At 44.8% G+C, this 22,728-nt stretch overlaps 2 protein-coding genes and 1 long non-coding RNA gene across 8 annotated transcripts in view; 1 reads left to right on the top strand and 2 right to left on the bottom strand.

The window, feature by feature from the left end:
* LOC135190508 (uncharacterized) overlaps window positions 1-22,728 on the top strand; it is a 39,498-nt gene that overhangs the window by 9,544 nt on the left and 7,226 nt on the right. Inside the window, exons 2-3 of one of the 2 annotated variants that reach the window (XR_010308550.1) lie at window positions 9,210-9,356; window positions 11,008-11,091. This is a non-coding gene — a long non-coding RNA (uncharacterized LOC135190508). Of the gene's footprint in view, window positions 1-9,209; window positions 9,357-11,007; window positions 11,092-22,728 lie in introns of those variants that run through there. The other variant, XR_010308549.1, reaches the window with a different exon arrangement.
* On the bottom strand, window positions 11,704-15,991 carry TMEM52 (transmembrane protein 52). The gene is made up of 5 exons (XM_064171939.1): window positions 15,627-15,991; window positions 15,467-15,510; window positions 14,651-14,695; window positions 12,913-13,035; window positions 11,704-12,246 (listed from the first exon to the last, which is right to left on the bottom strand). The coding sequence occupies exons 1-5, from the start codon at window positions 15,974-15,976 to the stop codon at window positions 11,927-11,929; spliced, it is 882 nt and encodes a 293-aa protein (XP_064028009.1). The 5' UTR covers window positions 15,977-15,991; the 3' UTR covers window positions 11,704-11,926.
* CFAP74 (cilia and flagella associated protein 74) overlaps window positions 19,964-22,728 on the bottom strand; it is a 41,284-nt gene continuing 38,519 nt past the window's right edge. For 3 of the 5 annotated variants that reach the window (XM_064171921.1, XM_064171920.1, XM_064171917.1), the window contains 3 exons: window positions 22,238-22,365; window positions 21,663-21,797; window positions 19,964-20,513 (listed from right to left, as the gene is read on the bottom strand). In XM_064171921.1, coding sequence (XP_064027991.1) covers window positions 20,400-20,513; window positions 21,663-21,797; window positions 22,238-22,365 — 377 coding nt within the window. In that variant the 3' untranslated portion in view covers window positions 19,964-20,399. The remainder of the gene's footprint in view (window positions 20,514-21,662; window positions 21,798-22,237; window positions 22,366-22,728) is intronic. The other 2 variants (XM_064171918.1, XM_064171919.1) reach the window with 2 other exon arrangements.

Below are 22,728 nucleotides of genomic sequence, written 5' to 3'. Positions count from 1 at the left end.
AAGGAACACATTCAAAAATAGATATTCGTAGTAATATAAACCACAATGGTAACAGGTGTCCATGAACAAAACACAAAACTAGGAGGAAGGCACTTAAAAAAGCACTGTTCTCAAAAAAAAAACAAACCCCTTTCATTAACTGAACAAACTAGTTTCAGAACTGATAATAAATTCTCCTTGTTGGTGATTGGAGTATGCTGAGTTTTGATGCTTGGTTAAAGACATTTTTACTTGAGAACTGTAACAGCTGGAAATCAGGTTTTATATTCTACTGTGAGCAACATGCTGACAAATTTCTTACCTACAGAAGCTCAACATCAGAGCTGTGCTGTTGCCCATGTGTGTTTAGGCTGAGTTATGCTGTTATATTACTGATGTGTATTATGCTAATCCAATAAAACATAAAGACCATTGTATCTTCTGTGACTTCCACCACACTGGTACCAGCAGGGATTTGCATTGGCAATATAACAGCAGCAAAACAATCTACAGAATTGTTGATGTGGCATATTTCGAAATTAGAGACCCTAGACTGTGAGTAAATAAAATTCCCCACTAACTTCAATGACTCCTGAAGGTTTTAGAACCTCCTAGAAAAGATTTAGGGTAATGAAAGAAATTCAGCATCCCAAACAAATATGGTGACAGTTGCAAATGGGTGGACTTAGTGCAGTATTTTGAACAGCTTAGATCACTGGGTAGTGCATTAAAGAACAGTTTTGTTTCCTTTGTATTTCATATTTTCTAAAAGTAATCAAATAGTTTAATTTCTCCATGTTTCTACCTTCTATTTAATTTTTCACTCCTATGGATTATGCGCTGCCGTCGTAATGTACCTACAGCTAATTTAGCTTGCAAGGGATTTAAAACCAGAGCACCTCAGAGGAAAAACAAACTGTGAAAAACAAGTCTATCAGCAGCACCTTATAGTATTAGAAATGCAGGAAGTGGGTGTACTTCTTAGTATTTAAAACCTGAGTTTCTGTTTTGAGTTTCACTTATTCTTATAAGTCAATTTCAGTGTTTGCATCTCCTCATCATTCCGTATTGGGGTTTAAATCCTAATAACAAGTGTAAGACAAATAAAGACGAATGACATTTTCAGCCTCCTTCCACTGCCAAATTTCATGCTGGAGTCAAAGCTAAAAGCATTGTGGTTTCCTAATATGCTCTAGTCAGCAGATATGCATCTAGCTACATCATCACCCTTTGGCATCTGTTATTGACAGCAGTGCTATTTATTATTTATTAATCTCCATTACTGTGAGCATCTGAATGTGACTGAAAGTCAATGATTCTTTTTGGATTCATTTTCTTGTGTGAATAAGCCGGTGACATGCTATGGATTTCAAACACCACTTCCCAAAGCAGGCGCTTGCATTTGGCGCTGGGATGGCTGCCCTCCTCAGATGTGATTCAAGGGCAGTGTGCTGCTCTAGCTCTATGGACCCTGCTAGTTTATTGTCAAAAAAAGCACTTGCTGTGCCTGTGCTCCAGCTAAAGCCAGTTCTGTGTGCTTGCTGCTGCCAGCATACGTGTGGCAGCCAGAGGAGTGAGAGGAGATCTTAGGAACAGAAAGATTCCACCCGAGAGGGCTAAAAGAGCTACAGCTCTGCCTGTCCTCTTCCTAGTACAACCACTCAGAACAGTCTGCATTCTGGATCACGTGGTGAGCTGTTCAGGCCTCTCTCCCCTTTTCATGGTGCAACTGTAGGGATGGCTGTGCTGGTGAAAGGTGCTGAAGCAGGTGCTGCTGCTGTTCTTTCCCCAGTATAGTATGTTCTGTTCTGAAGGCAAGTTGGTGATGGAATAAACTATGCTTGGTAGAGCTTAGTCATGTACACTGCAAATAAAGCATGCTGGGTTTGTTATACCAAGAGAGCATTCCTGGAGGAAATATACACACTGTACACTGGAGCACTAGTAGCTACACTTCCCAGATGCAGCTCAACAGGCAGATTCCAGAACTGAAAGCATCATAACTTCATCAGTGCGTTGCCATGCTTCAGTTTATCCCTGGGGTTCAGGGCTTCACTATGTGGCTGTAATGCCTATGTGCTCCTAGTGAGGATCTCAGCATGCACACATACACACCACGGAGCAGTGCTAGCCTCTGCAGACCTGGCTCACAGGTCTCTGGCCTGGCCTTTAGCCTGGAGTTTAGCTAATTGTTTGCAGAGGGCACTGAAGCCTAAATAAAAACCTAGGGAGTGAAACTGGCCCATTAAAATCAGTGACAGCTTCAGCAATGGCGTGATCCAAACCTGGTTCTCCACAGTTTTTCTTACTCTGAAGTTGTGTTAAACAGACATTGTGGCCAGATTCTTCACTCTCATCAATAAGAGTTTTGTCTAATGGGTTTAGATGTCAAGATTTACCCCTATCACCCACCTGGATCATATTTGCTGTAGGGATGAGGCACAGCTTTGCATGCCGTTATAAAACACAACAGTTCAGGCTGCATTGGGAATTAAGTCTCTTAATTAAGAGACACTGTCTTCTGCACTGCCTGTCTTGAGCACTTCAGGTGAAGGTATTGGCTATAAACCCCTGCTCTGCAGTCCTAAGAGTTTTCACTCAGCACAAGTGAGGCCTAAATATGTTCCCTGCTACTCTGCATATAAAGAGGTGGAGGAAGGAAATCTGGAGAGGAAGCTGAACTTCCTGCACCAGAGGTTTTTCACTGGAGCCTTCCCTGAATTCAAGACAATGTAGCTACATCTTGAAATATGAATCATTAGAACTGCAGTCATGCAGGATTTGAAGAAAAACCCTTCAGCATCCAAAGACAGAGATTCACATGTTTCTGGAAATTCATACAGAACACTCTGATTTTTGAGTCTGGCAGTTGCCTCTTCCACCCCCCACCCCAACTCCTGACTGATAAGAAACTCCTTCCTTTCTAGCCTAAATTCTCTGAGTATCATTTCACTCTCAGCATCTCTGAGTATTGGGAAGTAGCTAGTTTGGGTATCTGGATTAATCATGAGTACATGGGTGAGTGGGTGCACAATCTGAGGACAACAGAAAGGGGCACCAAGTAGCCATCTTAAAGGACTAGGTCTAAGCAGATAAAGAAGAGCCAAGAAGGGCTGTATGTAATAAAGTTCTTAACTGATTAAACACATGTACACACTTGCAACTCTATGTTCAATAAATAAAGAAGTTAAACTAATCCTAGAGATGCTTCATTATCCTTGATCTTTTCCCCCTGTTATTTAATTGTGTTAATGTGTGTTACCTAGCATTTTGCACATCCACGGAAGGACTACAGCTTAGAGATTTGTACCTAGAATAGTGGGATATGTTAGGAAATAAAGAGGTAGGAATTGATCAGAAACTTTGACTTTTGTTTATTATAAGTATAGCATAGCAGTGAGCAGTGGGTTTGCAGGATCCTTAGTTGCAAATAATGCAGGAAACCAAGGGCAAATGTTTCAATAACCAATCATTTTGATTGGACTGTGTGGGGATTGAGGGCATGGCTCTGATGAAATATGGTTTTGCTTTTTGGTGACAATGAGATAAACTAGGGAAAGGAAGCACCTCTTCCTTTTCTGGCCTGGAAGAGCATTATTCCTTATGTTCTTTTTTTAATCCAGGCAATTTCCTGTACTTCTAAAGCATAGGCTCCCACAGGAGGGGTATTTATATAGCATCTTCCACCCAAAAGCACTGTGCAAAGCACTGGCAAGATCACATTTATTTTACCTGCTTTCAAGCAGTTTTATCCACTTCTGATTAAACAGTTCATGTAGATGCATCTCCTGTCTCTCTTCTGTGCTTTGTCTGAGTTCATCTTGCCAATTTTCTGACCATTGGGACACAAATCAGCAGCACACTGAGCTGACCGCTGCAATCACAAGCTCGTGTGGAGCTCTCGCTGCATGAGATGATGCAATGTCAGTCTAAGTAGTGCAATAAAAAAAACATTGCATAGGTAGCATGAGCAGAGCTGCAGTCTGCCAGCACAGTATGGGGAGGTAAACAGATGATTAGGTATCCAGCTCACATGGTGTCTCCCATGGTCTGCTTTATGCAACTGTTCATTCTAGACCCAGGTTCAGTAGAAATACACTAAATATCACACTTCAGTCCAGGTGAGACAACTGAGTGATTTAGACAAGTTGCACAAAAGATGAGGTTAAATATTCTGATGATTAAGGGATAGAAGCATCTGTTATATGAAGAGAGAATGAGCAAGATGGGATTCTGGCCTCAAGAAGTAGCCAAATCCAGAGCTCTTATCAAACTGTATAAATGCCTGATGAGAAAGTGTAAATAAGACAACAGACTTTTCTCAATGGGCATCAACTGACAGGGTGAGAAGCACTGAGAACAGCCCAAACTACTGGAAATTCCACCCAAACATTCAAAAAACTACTTTAAGTGTCTTCAGACACTAGAACAGGTTGCCCAGAAAGGCAGTGGCGTCTTCCTCCTTGGAGAATTCAAAGTGAGAATGAAAAGGGCCCTGAGCAAGCTGCTCTAGCTGACCCTCTGGTGAGCAGGAGGGTTGGACTAAGTGATGTCCAAAGGTCCCTTCCAGCCTCACTGACTCTATTATTGTTTACCAAGGGAAAACAGAGGCAAAGGCATTGAAAGTGGTGCCCAGAATATCTGGTGGTAGGGCTGGAGTCTGTCACACTCCAGGATGTTTCTTGATTGAGAGAGGGCCCTTCCCACTATCACAGATCTTTCCTTGAAGCTGACTGAACATGTGCTTTTTATTTCCCATATGGCCCAAGCCAGTTGCATTTTAGTATTTGTGCTAGTTTGAAGCAAGCTGGAATGTTTTGGTAACAGAACTAGATAACGGGCAGTGAAATGAAAAACAATTGTGTCTACTTCTCTCACAGTCACGCTGAGAACTCGGGGAAGAAGAAGAAAACATTCTCCATTTTGTTCTCTCACTCTTGCTTTTGCCTTAGACCTGGTCACATCTCATTAACCCTGCTCCTACTAACCTTGCTCCCTAACCTCTTGGCTGCACCTCTATTCTTCCTGAGAACTGGGGTAAGGTTGAGAGGGGCTGGGGGAGGTGTTGGGGTGGTTTGAGAGCCCCTCCTGGGGACTCAGGTTTCTGGGAGGGGAGTTGTGCTTTTGTATTGTTTATCCTTTGTATATTTCTGTATATAATTGTATATAACTGTATATATTGTAAATAGCTGCTTGTAAATTCTGCTAGCTGTAAATAAATTGCTTCATCTATATTCCCAGGGTCCGTCTGAGTTAGCTGGGGCAAATACAAAGTGTGGGGGGGCGGGGTAACCCCCAAACCATCACAGTATTTCACAGCAGGTGTGGGGCACCTTTTATCACGGTGAAAAAACCTACTCTGTACGTGCAATTTTGAAGTAAGAAATGAAATCGTGTAACATTGTGAGTTTTTTCCCTCCGAATAATCCTCTCACCAAATTTAATTGACTTTTTGTTGCCTTCTAGCGCCCAGTCTGAAAACCCAACATTCGCTAGGGCCACTTAGGGTCACTCCTGCCATCTCGTGGAAGCAGGCAGCTTAGCCAGAGTATGAGCAGAGGGTGGACCAGTTCTCTAAAGAGAACTATTACTGTTGTGTTTGCTTTGATGGCCGCCTCGTTAGCTAGCTAACGGTTCTACTGCCTCTGAAAAGAGCTGGAGGGACCCCATGTGCAGAGCAGAACAGCTTCCTTCTGCCTTCTGCACAGAACACCGGTGTCTTTCTGACAACTGCCTTCTGACAAGAGATGCAGCTCCCTGGCAAGTGTTGTTAGGGGTTGAAGGGGTTGCATTTCTTGTCTCATGGAACTGAACAAAGCTTCTTGCCTGGGCTAATACACTAAGTGTGGAGAGGATGGACAGCAGACTACAGAGACTTCAGAACCAAACTGAAAGATTTGAGATTACAGAACAACAGCTGAGTATCAGCAAGAGGAAATGGAATTAAAAAAACAAAGTGCCTGTACTAAGTAGCAAAGACAGAGCATTGTTTTTCCTGTTTACATCTGAAGTTGCATCTCTCAGGGCATTTCACCCCCAGCAGGTCAGCAGTCTTGCAAAAGAAGTCACAAGACTCCTGCCACCATCTCAACAAACGTCTTGCACTGATCCTGGGCCTATGTTTTCATTTCTCTTCCCTCTACTTCTTCTATTTAGGAACAGTGCAGTGATGACTGAATGAAGTGCCTCAAGTCCAGAGGCTGTTTCTAAATCACACACTTTGTTTTGTCCATGTTTCTTCTCTACCTTTATCCCCCCTTAAGAGGGGGAGGAAGCAAGGAGGTTTTTTCCTGAGCTTCGTGTCCCACACAAAGTTCATCATGCTCTGACAGTGTATCTGTATTTCCTTTTGACAGCCAAGCCCACGCTCAATGTATTCATCCTCAAAATTCTTTGCAAGATAAGGTAGTGCTATGTTCCCTGTCTTACGGACCAGGAGCAGCAACCAGCACAGACTAAGTGACCTTCCCGGTGTCATATGGGAAGTCTGTGGCAGAACAAGCTGCTGAGATGGGTTTCTCAAGTCAGTACTTCCACCTCAGGACTACACTTCCTTATTCGTAGGAAGGAGTAGCAGCTTATGCCTGTTAGCATGGAAAGAGAGCAAACAATGCACACATTAAAAAAGAGCCTGATATTGAGCTCTTTTTTTGTTGTTTTGTTTCAATTTGAGGTACTTGGGAAAATAAAAATTAAGCACTTGAATGCCAATCCAGGCACTTCCGAGTTTGAAATATGAATTGATTTCCTCCTTTCTCCAAGTGCCCAGAATGAGCTTTGCTGTTCTAAAAAGCTGTGACCTATCTTTGAAAGCCTACACTCATTTCTACAGCCCCCTTCCTCCCAGAAAGGTAAAAAGAGCTCTGGCATTTTATATTCTAAACTTTAACTGACCAGAGCAAAATATTTTCCTAGTGATGTGGTTTTGCACCTAAGGTTTTCCCCCTCCCCTTCTTTTTTTTTTTGTGCATTGGATTTAACCTTAGGATGTAGTATTTCATAAAACATTTATTGCTTTCTCCATTTTTATAGCACACAATTCCCCTATGATGCTTTGTTTTCGTAGTCTGCTCTGAACATGATTCAAAGGTTTCTCTCACAGTCTGAATTCTAGTTGTGGGTAAAGGAAAAAAAAAAACCTCTGCTATTTGCAGCAAAATTAGTAAATGTCTCCCTGAACTAAAATAGCTTTAGCAGGTAAAGATAATTCGAATCAGAGCCAGGAGACAACTAAGAACAAGAATCTGGAAGGTGATTCTATGAGAGCTATTTTATTCCATAAGTGAGCAGGTTTTGCATGTGTCTTAAGTATCCCACTCATTAGTATTGGCAACAGCAGGGATCCTTTTCCTTCCAAACCTGTATCTGATCCAGATGAAAGGCAGTCAGAAGACAAAGGAATCAAACATTCTTCCAAGCTATTTAGGGGCAGCAAGGCAGACAAAGGCAACTGCAAGGCAGGAAAAGAAATGTTTTTTTCCTCTGACTCTTACTGTATCCAGACCCTGTTGATGCTTTGCTCTTGAATGCTGCAGGTTTACCACTTAATTCTCTCCAAAGATTATAATGCATCGATTATAAAAGCCATTACAGATGTACCACTTGACTTATATTGTTAACGAGCTTGGCTATAAAGGGATTTGCAACCTGAGTTTCAGGACAGAGCCAAGGTATAATTTGCTTGGGGCTATAAAGCCTATGAATTATTGAGGCAATTTACTTCCAAGTCTGCATTTTCATTTTGCGCAGAAGTGCTCATGATGAGTGCATGTGTGTGAGAAGGGAGAGACAGAACTGCAAGCTGCTGACAGTGATGGAGGCACCAACTTCTCCATCTCCCCATCACGGCCCCTTTCATGTAGCCAGCAGATAACAAGAGAAAATGACTGGAAAAGTTATCATTTTGGATAAACAAGAGAAGAATTGCACACTGAACGGTGCCAAATGAGCACCCAATTCTAATCAGAACTAACAATGTACTTTGGGTAATTACAGAGAGGGGCTTTTCCCCTAGAGATGTCACAAAGCTTGTGTGGATATAATCAGACTTGAGTGGATCTAGTGATGGTGAAAACCACTAGGCTGATACGTCAGAATTCTTACATCTTCCATCCAGCTAAACACAATCTGCTTTGGGACCAAGTCTCCCACCTGATATTCAAGTATGGTTCCTTATGCAAGTGAGGCTTTGTAATCACAGTCAAATTTGTGTCCTGTCTCCTCTCCTTCCACTCTCCATAGCCAGATAATAATTTCTGAATCCACTAACAAATCTCAAGCAAGATGATAGAAAAGTGGAGTTTCAAAGACATAAAGCTTCTAAATGTTTCATGAAAACAGGAGCTGTGCAGAGAAAAGACTCCAGCAGTAGCTCATTAGACACTGAAGAATGCACAAGGAAGCTGAGGAACAGTTCCATCCCTCCCTTGCCTTTTACACAATCACTAGAACAGACACTGTCTGTCTAGGTTGGGAGGCTTGGAAAGTACCCTGCTTGCTCTTTGAGCCTCATTTAGAGTGTCAACAACAACATGAAGTTTTCCAGGAATGTAAAGTCAGACTCCTCACTGAAAGGCAGACAGAGGTGTGCAGAACACAAAGCAAATATCAGAAAAGATGCTTTTAAGGAAAAAGAACAACAGGAATTAAGACAGAGCATTAATCTCCATTCCACATTTTTGGATTTGGCTAGGGAGTTCTAAAACATCAGTTTGACAAATCAGGCCTTAAGCCTAGTTTATTACTCTCAGCTTGCATCCTTCAACATTCCAAAAGGCTTCAGCCTTGCATTTCAAAAACAGTGCTTTGTTTCCCATGAGCTCATTGCCTGATTTGGAAAATCTAGAGACATTCTTACAAGCTGTAGAACAAGGTAGTTTATTGTGCATGCTGGTTTTGAGCTTTTTCTTTGGTTAGTGTGTAAGTTAAACACAGATAAGAATGGGAGTTACCTGAGTTGTGTGAGAGTGGCCCTGGGCTGTCTGCATGGGCACAGGTGTCCACACACTTCCATGAGTCCTATGTCCTGAACATGTAACAGGTAGGAGGAACAACTGCATTAGATAGAGGTGACTCTGTGACAGCTCCTGTATAAATAACCACAAAAACTTCACTTTGGGGTCCCCCTTGCAGTTTTGGGAGCAATCACAAAATAGGCACTTTTGGGTGCCTATTTTAGTGCTAAATAAATGGAAACACCACTTCTTGTCTAAGAAGTTTTCTACTTCCAGTGTCAGGTTTCGGCAACCCTGAGGGGACCCTGCTTCTGAATCTCCACAGTTCCTGGGATCGCAGGACCTCCAGCTGGCACCAAGGCATTCTCAGGAAGAACCTCCTGTCCCTGGACCAAAGAGCTGAAGCAAGACTCCCTGGGAGAGGTAAAGGCATTTCATGAATGGAAACCCTGCTCGTAAATCACACATAAATTCTGTAGTGTTTTGTATGAACCTGAACGTCTGATAGGTAAATTTCTTAAATATGGTCTCGTAGTAGAGTGTGTACCCCAAGATTACCTGTTTGAAAGCACAATGGAAGTTATAAAATGATGCAGGGTGTGAGGGCGTTTAGGGGTTTCATTGGGCGTTTGCAGCTAGAACTATTGTCTCCCATAAGCAAATGGAAACAGGTCTCCTTGTGTTCTGGTCGGTAGTCTGGCAGGTACTGCTGACAGCTCACAAGACAGAAGCATTGTGCAAGCAGAAGCAGGAAGAGAAATCAAACTATTGCGATTATTCCTTCATCCTCCTCAAGCAAGCTTAGTCCTTGCTCTACAGAGCAATCTCTGAAGAGCTAAGCAAAGCTAAGCAGGGCTCGGCTCCAGAAGGCTGTTCCCAGTGCTGATAGAGTGCAGCACACGAAAAGTGAAGGACTGCCCTCTTGTGTCACGATTTTTTCATTTGTCTGTGTTTCTATTCTTGTCCCTATTAGTGAGTGAGCACTCAGTCATTTCCCTCCAACAGATACTTCTTTGGAAAGGCACAGGATTTGGTTTTGAGCACTATCCTGAGGGAAAAGCTCAAGCCATAAAAATCTATCTGCTGGATTTGTGGCTTAGAAACATCCAGGACTGGGCAGATAATGTTCCTGCAGCTAGAGGCATCCATAGAGTTATACTGGGTTATGCCTGATCTCCATCTTGACACAGAAAAAGCAGGCAGAGGAGAGAATAAAACAAGAGAAGTATAATTAAGAGTGACAGGGGAGAGACAGAAGAGAAACAGATTTGTTAAACCAGCCTTTCCCTGCAGCCCTTGTAGTAAGCTATACACACGTTAAATATAGAACCAACACCCCTCTGGGGAGCTGGACTCGTGAACAGCTCACACATCACGAACACATAGCAGATTCCAGTCTCAGCCTTGTTGGCTGCCAGAGAGTCATCAGTGCTCATTTCCAGGGTAGTTCTTGGCAGTAGCAATTGTCAGAGAATAGTCCTCTAAAAGCCTTGCCAGATTTTGTGTTGACCACTTCTACTGCTTGTTAATGACAAGCACCCACATATTCGTAGAAGGTAGCCTCTTTTCACAGCTACCAAAACAACTGCAGCAGTAATGGAGACTATCAGTCATGCTCCTGTTAGTAGGTCAGTCAACATTACTCTGACCCAGCACTCTGCACTCCTAACACACATTATCAGCACCTAGTGCTTGTGCTTTTTTCCTGCTCCTATCCCAGCGATAATCCCACAGCAATGAAACATGCTGAAGACTGCTCATGTTCTGAGAGGCAGCCAAATCAGCTACCTCACTAAAGTAGACTCAAAGGAAATCATAGGTGGGGAGTGGACAGAATTCACACTGTCTGATTATGGGAGGAGCAATAAAGGGAAAGGGCTGTATTTAAAAAAGGCCTCTCATTGTCCATATTTTGGTCTGGTCTTAGACTGCTGGAATTAATGCTCCCAGTTTTACAGTGATGCACAGCAGTTATCTTTGCTCTCAGTACTTCACAGGGTATCATCCTAAAGACTAATTTCTCTGGCCTGTTGCCCAGCCTGTACTATGGTATTTTGTATTTATCTTACTCTAGATGGCACAGCCAGAGCATGCTTTGTATCACTCTGAAAACTACTGAGCTCATCAACATACTGAACTGGACAAAGCTGCTCCAGGAATCTTTGATTTTTTTGTCTTCTATACTGTCTGAGACATCTGAGCAGATATCAAAGTATAAAGGCATCTTTGAAACACTCAAAGTGTCTCTGGGAGTTTGAATTTCTACTGTGGCAAAAAAAAGTAGTACAAGAATCCCACCCACAAGCCAGCTCATAATTGCAAATAGAAGTTTAAAGGACCTCAGAAACAATCCCTTTAGGCACCATCAGCACCACCAACAAAAAAAGTCTCTTTTCTCCTGTCTCATTCTTTATCTCTAGTTGTGAAACATAACATAAAGCCCTCCACACACTTCCCTGGCCTTGCTTGCCATCCCCCTGCAGTTCATGGAGTATGTGCCAGTATCTAGCAATTGGCACTCCAGCAATTTTCTGGGCAGTTAAGAAGAGAAGCTAGAGAGGCTATTTAGTATGACTTGCTGGGACTCCCCTTTCAACTCCAGTTTGGGAACTTTCTGTTCCAGAATAGCAACTTGCTGTTTGTATTGTTCTGACTCTTCATGTGCATTCCCAGGACGGCCACATTCCCTTAGCCCTTTTTACTGCCATATGCTGGACTCAAGGAATATATATCTTTTTAATCAGAAGATGAGCAAGCATTCATGGCCCACTTCTACAGGCATTTTAAAAGCTTTTTACTTTGTTTCATGTCCTCGAAGAAGCTTTATAGGGAGACTAGAGCAGCCACAGAAAACAGTTCTTCCAACTGAAAGATCATTACAAGGGCAGGAGCAGAAACATCTTTGCACCATAACCTGTTTCTAAACCCAAACTCTTCACATCTTCCTTAACTCTTACAGTCTTTGCCTTCCTTTACTCCCCATCTGAAAGCAGTCAGAGCTGTGGTTGTTCTTGTGCTGTTGCTCCTGAGTTCTCTGAATTCATTTGTGCTGCTGGACCTCTATTGATTGCATCAGGAGAATACTGGGTGGGATCCAGCCCACCTGATGTCACCTCTTCAGGGCGGTCATTGAGTTTCTGGCTTGTCTGTGCTACTTCACTGTACTCTTTACCCATTCGGACAGCTTCATCGTAAGAAGGTGGCAACTCCACTGCATAGAGACTGTAGGCTGGAGGGGACAGAGTGTTCTTATCCACATCCACAAACACAGAAGGAACAGGGATGCTTACAGGGTACTGCCACGAGCTGTATGCTGTGAAGAAAAGGAATTTTTTAAAAGTATGGAACACTGATACATATAAAAGGCTAATTCTGCTTTTCCCAATAAATGATGGACTCATTTTTGTGGTGTCAGAACACATGCACTATATACTAAAAGCTTTCAGTATAGAATTACCTATGATGGAATCTATATGTTCTGCAAAAGCAAGCAGTCAGGAGAGAAAATGACTCTGCATATCAACATCCAGTGCTGACTGGGGAATACCTGACACAGGACACAGATATGACACAGGCCATGGATGTTGTGACACAGGTGGTTTCAGTGGAACTTGCACGTGAACAGGTGTGAACAATTCCTAACAGTACAGATAACTTTGGGTGGAACAGCTGGGCAGAAAGGTTAGAAAAAATGAGGGACTGGAAATAAGAACAGATGGGGTGAAGGACATTTAAGAGGTTAACTCACCATGGGCTTTATTTTAACTTCTAGAGTGTTAAATCTCACTTGTCTTCTGCACCTCCTTACTGTGCAGCCCCAGTGACCACCTTCTATCTCTCCTGCCCACTCTATGGGGCTAAAAGTTGTTCTGGGAGTACACCAGAGAGTCCCCACTGTTGCAAGGGCTGGGCACACAGCTCTAGGCACATGCACAAGAGCAAAGCACGACTGAATAGCTGGCTGGCAGAGGATGCTTACAGGTCACTGTGCTGTGAGCAGTGCTGTCACTGTCGATGCCAATAACTGACAAATCACAAGGGTGCCTCGAGAAGGTCTCGACTGAAAACCTCTTCTTCCGGTAGCAGAATTTGATGAAGCTTGCTGTGATTCCACAGAAGAGAAGCAGGAACAAGATCAGCAAAATTAACCTTAAAGAAGGAAAGAGAACACATAATTGCACTGCTTACATTTTACTTCTCCCAGAGATGAATATTCTTTCACTCTAAATGGATGAAGGATAGGCCAAACCTCCCAGGTCTAGTTCTGGATCCTGAACTACAAAGCTGGGTCACAAACAATTTCAGCTGAAACTCTGCCTTCCCACCCCTCAGGCTCTCAAATGAACCCACTCTTCTCAGGAGCTAGGTATGTGCTAAGATACATCATGAGGAGATAGAGAGACATGCTTGAAAGTCCTCTAAAGAAGCAAGGACAAAATTACACTCATAACACTCATGGCTTGACAAGAATTGCTGTGTGACACATCATGCTCCTGCATTTCTCCATAGCATTATATTCCACCCTAAATATGTATAGAAAGGGCTTGAGCAGCATTCTAGTCTTGCGAATCCAAAGGCAGTTACTTGCTTGTAAGAATCCTGATTCCAAAGTAAACTTTTATTTTAATACCTTATTTAGTTTTAACAAGAGGAGAATTCTGCTATGGTGAGTCAGATACACACAAGCTACGCTCAGTGAAAAGGTTGGATCTGAGGGCCTCCAACTGCTGCAAATTTCACATGTTTTCCTGCAAATGATTGCTTTAGAAAAGCATTTTCAAACAGCAGTGAATGAAAAGAAGCTGCCCTGCTGGATCTTTGCAGTGAAACACTCTTCCAGCATGAGGGGTATCACCTCAGCACTATTCAACCACACCACACACTGCATGCCGGTGCATCCAGGGACATCCTCATGCCTTCAGGGCGTGCTGTCCTCTGAGGAAGGCAGGAATCGCCCACACCCAGGCATCCCAGCAGCATGAACCTCAGCACTAGCTTGCTACCTGTTACGATTTCAATGCTGCCTAATTACAGAACCCTTCTTAGAACACTTCATGTAACTGTGGTTTTAAAAACATTGCTCTGTATCAGCACCTTCTAAGACAGCAAAGACTATCAGTTGAAACTCAGAACTTACTGTGTGTTGTCATCCAGGTTACTACACTGGCAGAACCCAAACTATAACATTAAGGTAGCTGCAATACATGTGTCAGGTGAGAGAGGAATCCACTTCTGACAAAAGCTTGCTGCCCTTCTGCTTAGCATAATTTCCCCCCTTTCAGTGGTTCAAACAGCCAGTAAACAGCTTTGCAAGCAGCTGGAGTTCAGAGGGAAAACAGGACACTGCAAGCTAACAGTCCCCTGTCCCATAAACGAGCTGAGAACCCCATGTTAGGCAACACGGTGCCCAGCCCCAACAGGTCCAGGCTGTGTGGCTGCCTGTGTGGTCAGCAGAGCTCCTGTTTAGGAAGGACAAACAGCCTTACAGTGGACAGCAGTGCACTGGGAAAGGAAAGATGACCTATCCCAAGACGAATGCTGTACCCTGCCTGACACCTGATCCCCCTCTGCTCCCTTCTGTAATATGTTCCACTGGCAGCTTTCATCAGACTGAGAAGAAACCCTCCTGCCCAAGAGAAGGTTGTTTCCATTCCCTTAATACTGTTCCTAACAATACTCAAATCATTCTGTCTTAGAAAGATTAATAATAAACTTACCAGACATACCACAGACCTGTCCAATCAGACATGTTCTGAGGGCATCTGTGAAGGAAGGCAGATGATTCACTGATTTAAGTATCTACACTCAGACAGTGAATGTATGGCAGGGAATATATTTCATACCATTTCTGAGGTGGAAAGAGAGAAAGCAATCAGTAAGAGCAGAGAGCAAAAACCTGGCAGATTTAGTTTCAGAAGACTGTTCTTCAGAGATGTAACATTACTCCAGAGGAAAAACCACAAAAATAATCCCACTGTAAAAGCTGGCTTTGGAATTGAGTGTTTTTACAAAGTGATACTTGACTAGTGCTCTGGAGAGAGAAGCCAGGGTATTCAAGGACAAACCAAAGAGTTAGTTCAAGTTAACTGAGGTGAGGTACCCAATACTACAGGACAGCCTAAGACAACCATCTCCTTCCTCCAGTGAACTTTAAATTACTTCTTAATAGCTCAAATACAACCAGAAATGTTTACTTAGTTAGAGTGCAAAAGAGAACAGTTTCTGTTACACTGCAGGAGTGGAGCTGCCACAGCAGTGCTGTAGGTAGGGAGGGACAGGGTTAGGGAAGAGATTCTACAAAGTGACTCTTCAGAGATGACACTTCAGGGTCATTTTAAAGAGGAGACCATTCACCTTAGTCTACAGACTAGGGCCAGCTAGACCAGATCCGTAAGCTGCTAAGGATCTTATAGGTAAAACCCACGGCAGCAAGGGATGTGGGTCAGTAAGTCACCGTTCTGACCTGACAGTGTCCCTCCACCACGGTGGGGACAGACTAGTCAAGAGGCATTTGAAAGCTTTGCATTACTCACTGGCCAGGGTTCCCGCAGTTATTCTCAGAAGCCGGGAGCGCTGCCTAGGACAGGGAAATAGAAGGGGAAATGAGGCGGTGGCCAGCGGCGGAGCGCCTGCCCCGGCTGCTGCTGCTGCAGCTGCTCGGCACCGCCCGGCCCGGCCACCTCCAGTGCCCACCTGGGAGCCGGGTGGGCACAGCCGGGAGCCTCTTCAAGGGCAGCTGCAGGACTGCACTCTCCGTGCCCGGCAGGCAGGAAATAAATACGGACCCGCTGTGACGCGGGGGGCCGTGGCCGGGCCGGCGGGGCCGGCGTCCAACGGCGGCGGAGAGGCGCGGCCCGGCGGGGGCGAGCGCCGGGTCCCTCTGCCCCGGGTCCCTCTGCCCCGGCTCCCAGCGCTCCGCTGGGCTTCGAGAAGCGAAACCGACATCGGAGCCGAGGGACAAGCTGCGGGGGCCGGGACGAGGCGGGCAGGAGCCCCGTTCGCCCGCCTCGGCCCCGCCCGGCAGCCGGCACAGCACCCGGCATAAGCCCTCCCTGTCCTCGGGGAGGAATTCGGCCTTCAGCCGTTCCCTGGAGGAGCTGGGACTGCTGCCCCACGCTCTTCTTGGAAGTCAGCTAGCAGAGCTATAGCTCTTGCACAGCGCCTGCACCTATGCGGTGCCAGGGAGATTCTGAACGAGAAGTGAGAGAGGAAGGTGAAAGTGGATGTGAAAAGAGAAGGATTAGAACTGAAGGCACGGGAAAGCAGAGCGTCTCCCCTTCTACAACCAACCAACAAAAGAATGCCATTTTTCAGATCTCTTGCAGCCTCTGCTATCTTCAGAGGGGTACGTGGACACAGATACCAAAAAATTCTCAAGGAATGGGACAGAGTATAAAGATTCAGGTTTTTCTCTGACACAACAGGGTGGAATAGATTTGAATTTAGGTTTCCAGAGGCTTCTTCTGCATGAAGCATGGATAGACAGCAATACTTTGTGGACAACCAGGGCTTCAGGAGCAACAATGGGCACAAGAGCTGGAGGTCCCCAGTGTGACAGTCACCACTTCTGCACCATAAAGCTCAAAAGCAGTGTTTCTAGGCTCAGTAAGGGCTTGTGGCAAACTGACTGTTTTGCTGCAGGATGGCTCAGGTTCATGGGACCATTGCTCATTAAGGAAAAGCTGCATTTGTAAGCATGAAGCAATCTCTGCAGTCACTGGATAAGCAGAACATGCATTAATAAGATGTGCATGACACCAGCACTTATCTCACTTCCTTTCTGTTTAGAAATGAGCTAGATCAAGCTTAGGGATCACTCCTGGACATTAATTGCTTTCTTATTACACTGGGACTGTGTCAGAGCCACAAAGTGTATGTTGCATTTAGATGCAGCAGAGTTTGTGTCCAGTGACCCAAAAGTGGTCACAAATGCAGAGCTGTCTGAAAGCATAATGTTCAGAAGGGCACTTGGAGGAGCAGAAAACTTACACTTCTGGGAAACTCAGGCTACTATGGAAATGGAACCTCAGAAACATATCTAACAGTAGGGGCTCCAACCTTAGTGGTATCCTATGTTATGGAAACAGACCCCATCAGGTTAGAATCTCCTGGCACTTTGAGTAGCAGATGTGGGAGGACTGCTGGAGAACCTGCTTTGGAAGCAGAGTACTGAACATGAGTTTTGGATTCTTCAAGAGATTAACTTGCATGAAGGTTTGGTCTACTGTGGTGAGCTGCTTTTGCTAGCTGTGAAGATGGCATTATGCCCTGCAAGCAGAACACAATGGCTCTCAGCTGTTCCCTCCAGGAGTTACCTACAAACCCACTATTTCCAGTTCAGGCCCATGTGTCTACAGCAGCAGAACTGGTCCCAGTGGTCACTCATCTCAGCCAGTCTTCTGTTTCCTGTGCTGGAGAAAGATCAAGAAGCTATTTTTGTACACATTATACATAAGCATTGTTTAGCTAAGAGCAGCCACATGGAATTCTTAATTTTTCCATAGACTGACAACATACATCTCTGGCCACTCCAGATTTGCATTGTGAGGATTCCAAAGAGGCTTAGCACCAATTAAATATATAGTGAAAGCAACCAGGTTAATCTAAATTAAATTAGAAGTCAGATCAGTTATTGGACCCTTGGCTTGCTTGCTCAACATCCACACATAAGCAAGAGGCTTTAGGCAAGTGAGGAGTCCCAGTGACAAAGCAGCACACAACTGTCACAGGGTTTGGGCACTTTTTCCACCTCAGCTCAGTGAAAGAAACAAGCTCTGTCAGATGTCTAGAAGGGAAAGCTATTCACTCCACTCTGGTAAACTTCATTTAAATGCTAAACCAAGCCCCAGAACTGCAGCAAGCATATCAGAGGATTAGTTGTTCAGCTCTGGAAAGGATCCCACTGTTTTATGTCCCTTGGTGATGTGGTAATTCACATCTGAACAGCAGTAGAACATTCAAGGACTGCATTTTGCAGCCTCACTTTTAAGTTTCAGTTGTGTTCCATGGTCTGCATGCTTGTGTTGGGTGTCACAACAGATCTGCTTTCCCACAACAGACAATTTGTTTTCCTTTTCACATCATCTCCTCTCCCTGCTCAAGTTCTGCTTCGTGCAAGGGCCAGGAACTTGGAACTCAGTGTGCCAGAACACCACACCCACTCCAGTCTGTAAGGAAAACCCAATCCTGCCAGGATCAGCCATTATGCCCCCAAGACATCAAATATGAATACTTTTGAAGCCCAAGATGAAATACCAGGCTTTTGTCTCATAAAAGAATAAAGCCCACTTCGTTTTCCATAAGTGCTTTCCAGAATGTCAGCTGCTCTATCCTGAGCATAGTTTGCTTTATTTTCAGTACTCCAGAAATAGCAGCCTGGTTCTATTATCCCAGCTCCCCACTCACCCTGAAGAGAAAGAATGCACAGTTTGCTTTAATCACAGAAAATGTGACCAGAGCAACTTATGCTCATTTCCAGCCTATGAAATTATTCAGATGAGATTTGAAGATGAAGCCCAGAGAGCGCAGGTTAAAATGGGTTGCAGCCTTTGCTTACCTTTGGAGCTGTTTGGTGCAGTGACTTAAGCTGTGCTGTGCAAGCAGGGTCACTCTGAGTCCACCAGTGTGTTGTGTGCTTGACCCTCCAACTTCTGCACCCAGTGGGCTCATCCAGAGCCCCCTTAAGTTCTTGGGAGTCTTTCAGATTCAGTGTCCAAGCAAACACTGTTGGTTAGTCCAGCTGGTCCTTGCACATAAACCTTTCAGCTTACTAAGCCACCTTCTTATTCTTGGATAGAGCCTCTGTTTTTTCAACATCATCACAGTTTTTACCTGTATTCTTCAAAATGTTCACTTTTAACCATTCAAATGCTTTTCCCCAGCACCTGACCTCTAGGAGGTGGAAGATTGGCCAGACAGGAATGTTGGTTCATTTTACACTTATTTTCAGCACATTATATGGTTATGTGAGTCTGGAGACTAATTTATTCTTAGCCATTACTTTCCAGTTTCCAAAAGTGAAATCCAAAGGATCCACACATAGCAAATGTCCCTAGATTAACTGAAATAAACCTTCCACTCCATCGTGCTAGGCCCTTCTGCCTGAAACCCTATCATGAGGCTAAAGCCAACCCTGCAGTAGTGTTTGCAGCACTGTCATTGTGGGTAGTTCTATCCAATCTCTCGTCTAGGGCTGTGAGTAGTGCAGAAGAACCAGCACACAAACCTCATTGTCTTCAGCTCCAGCAGCAAGTCCCAGCTGTGCTTCTCTGGAGGCAGAGCTGTCTCTGGCTAGCACTGCCACCCCCTCCCAGCCCTGACTGTTGATTGCTGTGGCATCTGCAGTGCTTTAGCTGAAGAGTTCAGGAACTCCACAGCCACTTGACCCACTATTAAATGAGAACAGATCTGAATGGATCAAACACACCGACCCTAGACAAACAAGGAACCCCTCTTCCTCAGCTGCCCAAGCTTCCTCTGGGAAGCTGGAAGCTGAAGTATTTCTTGTGACAGTTGCTTTTCCTGCAGTGTGACTGGCATGACACATGTTACCTTAGGGATATTTACAGTCTGTTACTATTTTCTTACTGCAGCTTCTAAACAAACAGTTTTAAGAGCTACATAGGGCCCAGGGCCTTGCAGTGGTGGCAAGGGAATTCTGCCACAGTCTTGCTGTGATTCAGGAAAGAGGATTGTGAAGGGTATTTGCTTCTAGATGTCTGCTAACTGCCTGCTCCCTACAATCTCCATATTGTAGTTCCTCTGGACTTTAGCCTCAAGTAGCTGCTGCTTCCTGACAGGACATAAACCTGTAAGGCACTCTAACTTCCCTAGTACCAGGCAGAAATCTCCCCTTAGTCAGAATTCAGAGGAAAGCAAAGATAGACATGAAAAGTTCCAGGACAGTCATGATCTAGGGCAAGTGTCTGACCATATCAGTGAACAGCACAATCATTATTTCCTCCTTGCCTGTGTGTCAGCAGAGATATTTCACAGTGTATTGTAACAACAACTGCCCAAACAATCTGGAGGAGACTTGGATAAGCTGCTTTATTGCAGTCTTAGGAGGGAAAAAGTCCAAGATTTTCCAAATCCATTAAAATGCAGCTGGAAAACTGGAAAAAAAAAGACAAGTTGCTTGGCACTCACTCATGCAGATGTAAGGAGGACACTCCCATGAGGGAATGCCAACCTCTGTCATTAGCAGCAGAGGTATCCACTTGGGCCCATCACCTATTCTTCTACCACAAGATCACTGTGACAGCTTGAAAATATAATTTTTGGAACCAGCACTTAGTATTTTGGGGGGAAATGAGCAGAAATTTCACACATTACCACCCTCCTTCCCACCTCCCTGCTCCCCTTGCATATTTACATCAATTTCCAAGTCTCTCCACGTTTCAACCAAGCCCCAGTGACTTCTCAGTGATGAAGCCTCCATCCTCCTTTCCACGTGGCTTGCTCACCTCAGGTGGCAGGAGCATGTGCAGACACAACTTTTGCCATGAAGAGGATTCGGTAAGATTCCTTAATGTCACCTTTCAACGTCAGGAGGGCTGGCACTAGCAGAGGGTCATCAGCCTAAAAAAACCCACACATAAACCCAGCCTATTTCTCTGTACACAGAACAGATCAGCTGATCAAGTTCTACCCTCTGTGCTGCACGATGTACCCCTCAGAGCTGTAGGTTACCTCTTCCCACTGCTGGCTCTTTTGCTATTTCCACACAATGCTCCTGCTGCAGGAAGTAAACCAGCAATGACTAAGGCTCCTATCTCCAGAGAGCTACCGATAGCAGCACCACATCACAGCCATGACAACTGGGCACAGCAGCAGCAGAGCATGCTGCAGCAAGGGTTGGGAAGGAAATGGATCCTGTTAGCCATCAGTTAGTGTTAAATCTTGTGTAACAACCAGTGGTTACCAAGAGGCACAATGTCAACCTGATACGTCATACTGGGAACTCTGCTGCCTGCTCTTTGCACATGATAGCAGCAATCTTTTAATTTTGGAACAAGCTACTCATTCTACCATCCCACACACAGCTCACAACAAAAAGCAGGGGAGTAAATTCTTTCAGTTTCCATGAATGCCCAAGGAGATGAATCAGGCAGGGCAATCACAGCCCCGTGGAGATGTCTGGACCTCACAGCTAAGTTCTGCAGTGCGGAAAGGCAGAAGCAGCCAGGGAAACAGGTTCAGAGAGCAGAAGACCACAAAGGCCTCACTGACCTCTAGGAATGTACCATAGGCAAGAGAGCCCACAGCCAGAAGGCAGGTGAGCACAGTGAGCCATATAGGCTCTGTCCTGTGTGCACAGGTTTGCTTGCACAAGGGGCATGAAAAAGCTCACTTGGATGTGCTCATAGCAGACAGCAGCAGCCTGCCCTTTTGGTGCCACGGAATGCAGTGACTTGAAAGAGTTAGCTGAGTTCTGTTAAGATGTGAGGGGCAACTCTTGGTCTTTTCACCACACAGATACCTGAGTTCAAGCCCCAGAGAGGCAGCAAGCCTCCACGTCTCACACTGTTCCTGGCTGTTACTGTCCCATCTGCATTACACCAGCCTGTTCCCTTGGGGAGCTACCTGTGTTCTGTCATCCTCATCTGCCAGAGCAGCCTCTTCTGCAGACACCTCCCACAGCAGCTTCTGAATTGCTCCTCTAAGTGGGTGAAAACAGTTGCCATACCCCTCCAGCGGCAGCGCCGTGCTATGGCGACTGTCACTTACACCGAAGTCAGCAGGTGGCAACCAAGAGACACCGATCCGCTTCACTCGCCCGGGCTCAACCGTTCCCTTCGCGACGCTCACAGTGAAGCCCTTCTGCTGCAGCAGCGGCAGGTTGTCCAGGCTGAACTCCACGTTCTGCAGATACACAGCACACCCTCAGCACAGCCAGTTCTGCTCCTTCCGACACAATGCACTGCCCAGATGCTATACGTGGGCCTACAGCCTGCCAAACGGCTCCTGCTCTTGGGAACTGCACATATCCATCTTGTTCACTGTGTCATGCTGCCACAAAATCTACTCAAACAACAGTACCAGGCCTGCCACTGGCTTCTGTATTCCAGATTTAGGGAAGCAAAATGCTAAATTCATTTTGCTGCTGACTTAATATGCTAATGCTAACTCCACAGATCACCCCTCAGAATCTTTTCCAGCACTGATGCTTTTCAATGTGTGGATTTATCAGAAACCCTGGAAACTGTATTTCTGAATGTCCAGACAATTTTGGACAGAAAGAACTAGTAGCCATTTGTACATTCTCACTGTTCATCTCACACAAAACTTCTGGTTTTTTTCACCTTCTTGGATGCAAACTGAGCTGTCTGTATAGCTCCAACTTGCAGTTCTGTCACTGCTGGCACTGGAGAACTCTCTCCCTCTATGTACTCCAGCATCAGGAGGATGGACTTCACTGGTTCTTGTAGCTCTAAACAAATATGAATCAAGTAAACTCTGAGACAGTCAAATCTGAGCCACTCTCAGATTGGAACAAGCATTAATCACAAAATCAACCAGGTTGGAAGAGACCTCCAAGATCATTCAATCCAACCTATCACCCAACCCTATCCAGTCAACTAGACCATGGTACTAAGTGCCTCATCCATGCAGTACTCTGTATTTCTACTGTGCCTCATCCATACAGTACTCTGTATTTCTACTGTGGGTGGTATGTGCTTGGATTTATGTATAGCTCAGGAGCTAGGAGTTGCTTATATACTGTCCCTGAACACAGGTCCTGTTCAGAGGAGTTAAGGAAGGATAAAGTCAGCCCTCTGGAAGTGTGTCTGCT

Source organism: Pogoniulus pusillus, chromosome 36 (genome assembly GCF_015220805.1).
Source record: "Pogoniulus pusillus isolate bPogPus1 chromosome 36, bPogPus1.pri, whole genome shotgun sequence".
In the NCBI taxonomy this organism is placed as follows: Eukaryota; Metazoa; Chordata; class Aves; order Piciformes; family Lybiidae; genus Pogoniulus; species Pogoniulus pusillus.
The sequence above is the reverse complement of the archived record's forward strand: the minus strand, read 5'-3'. Positions and strand labels throughout refer to the sequence as shown.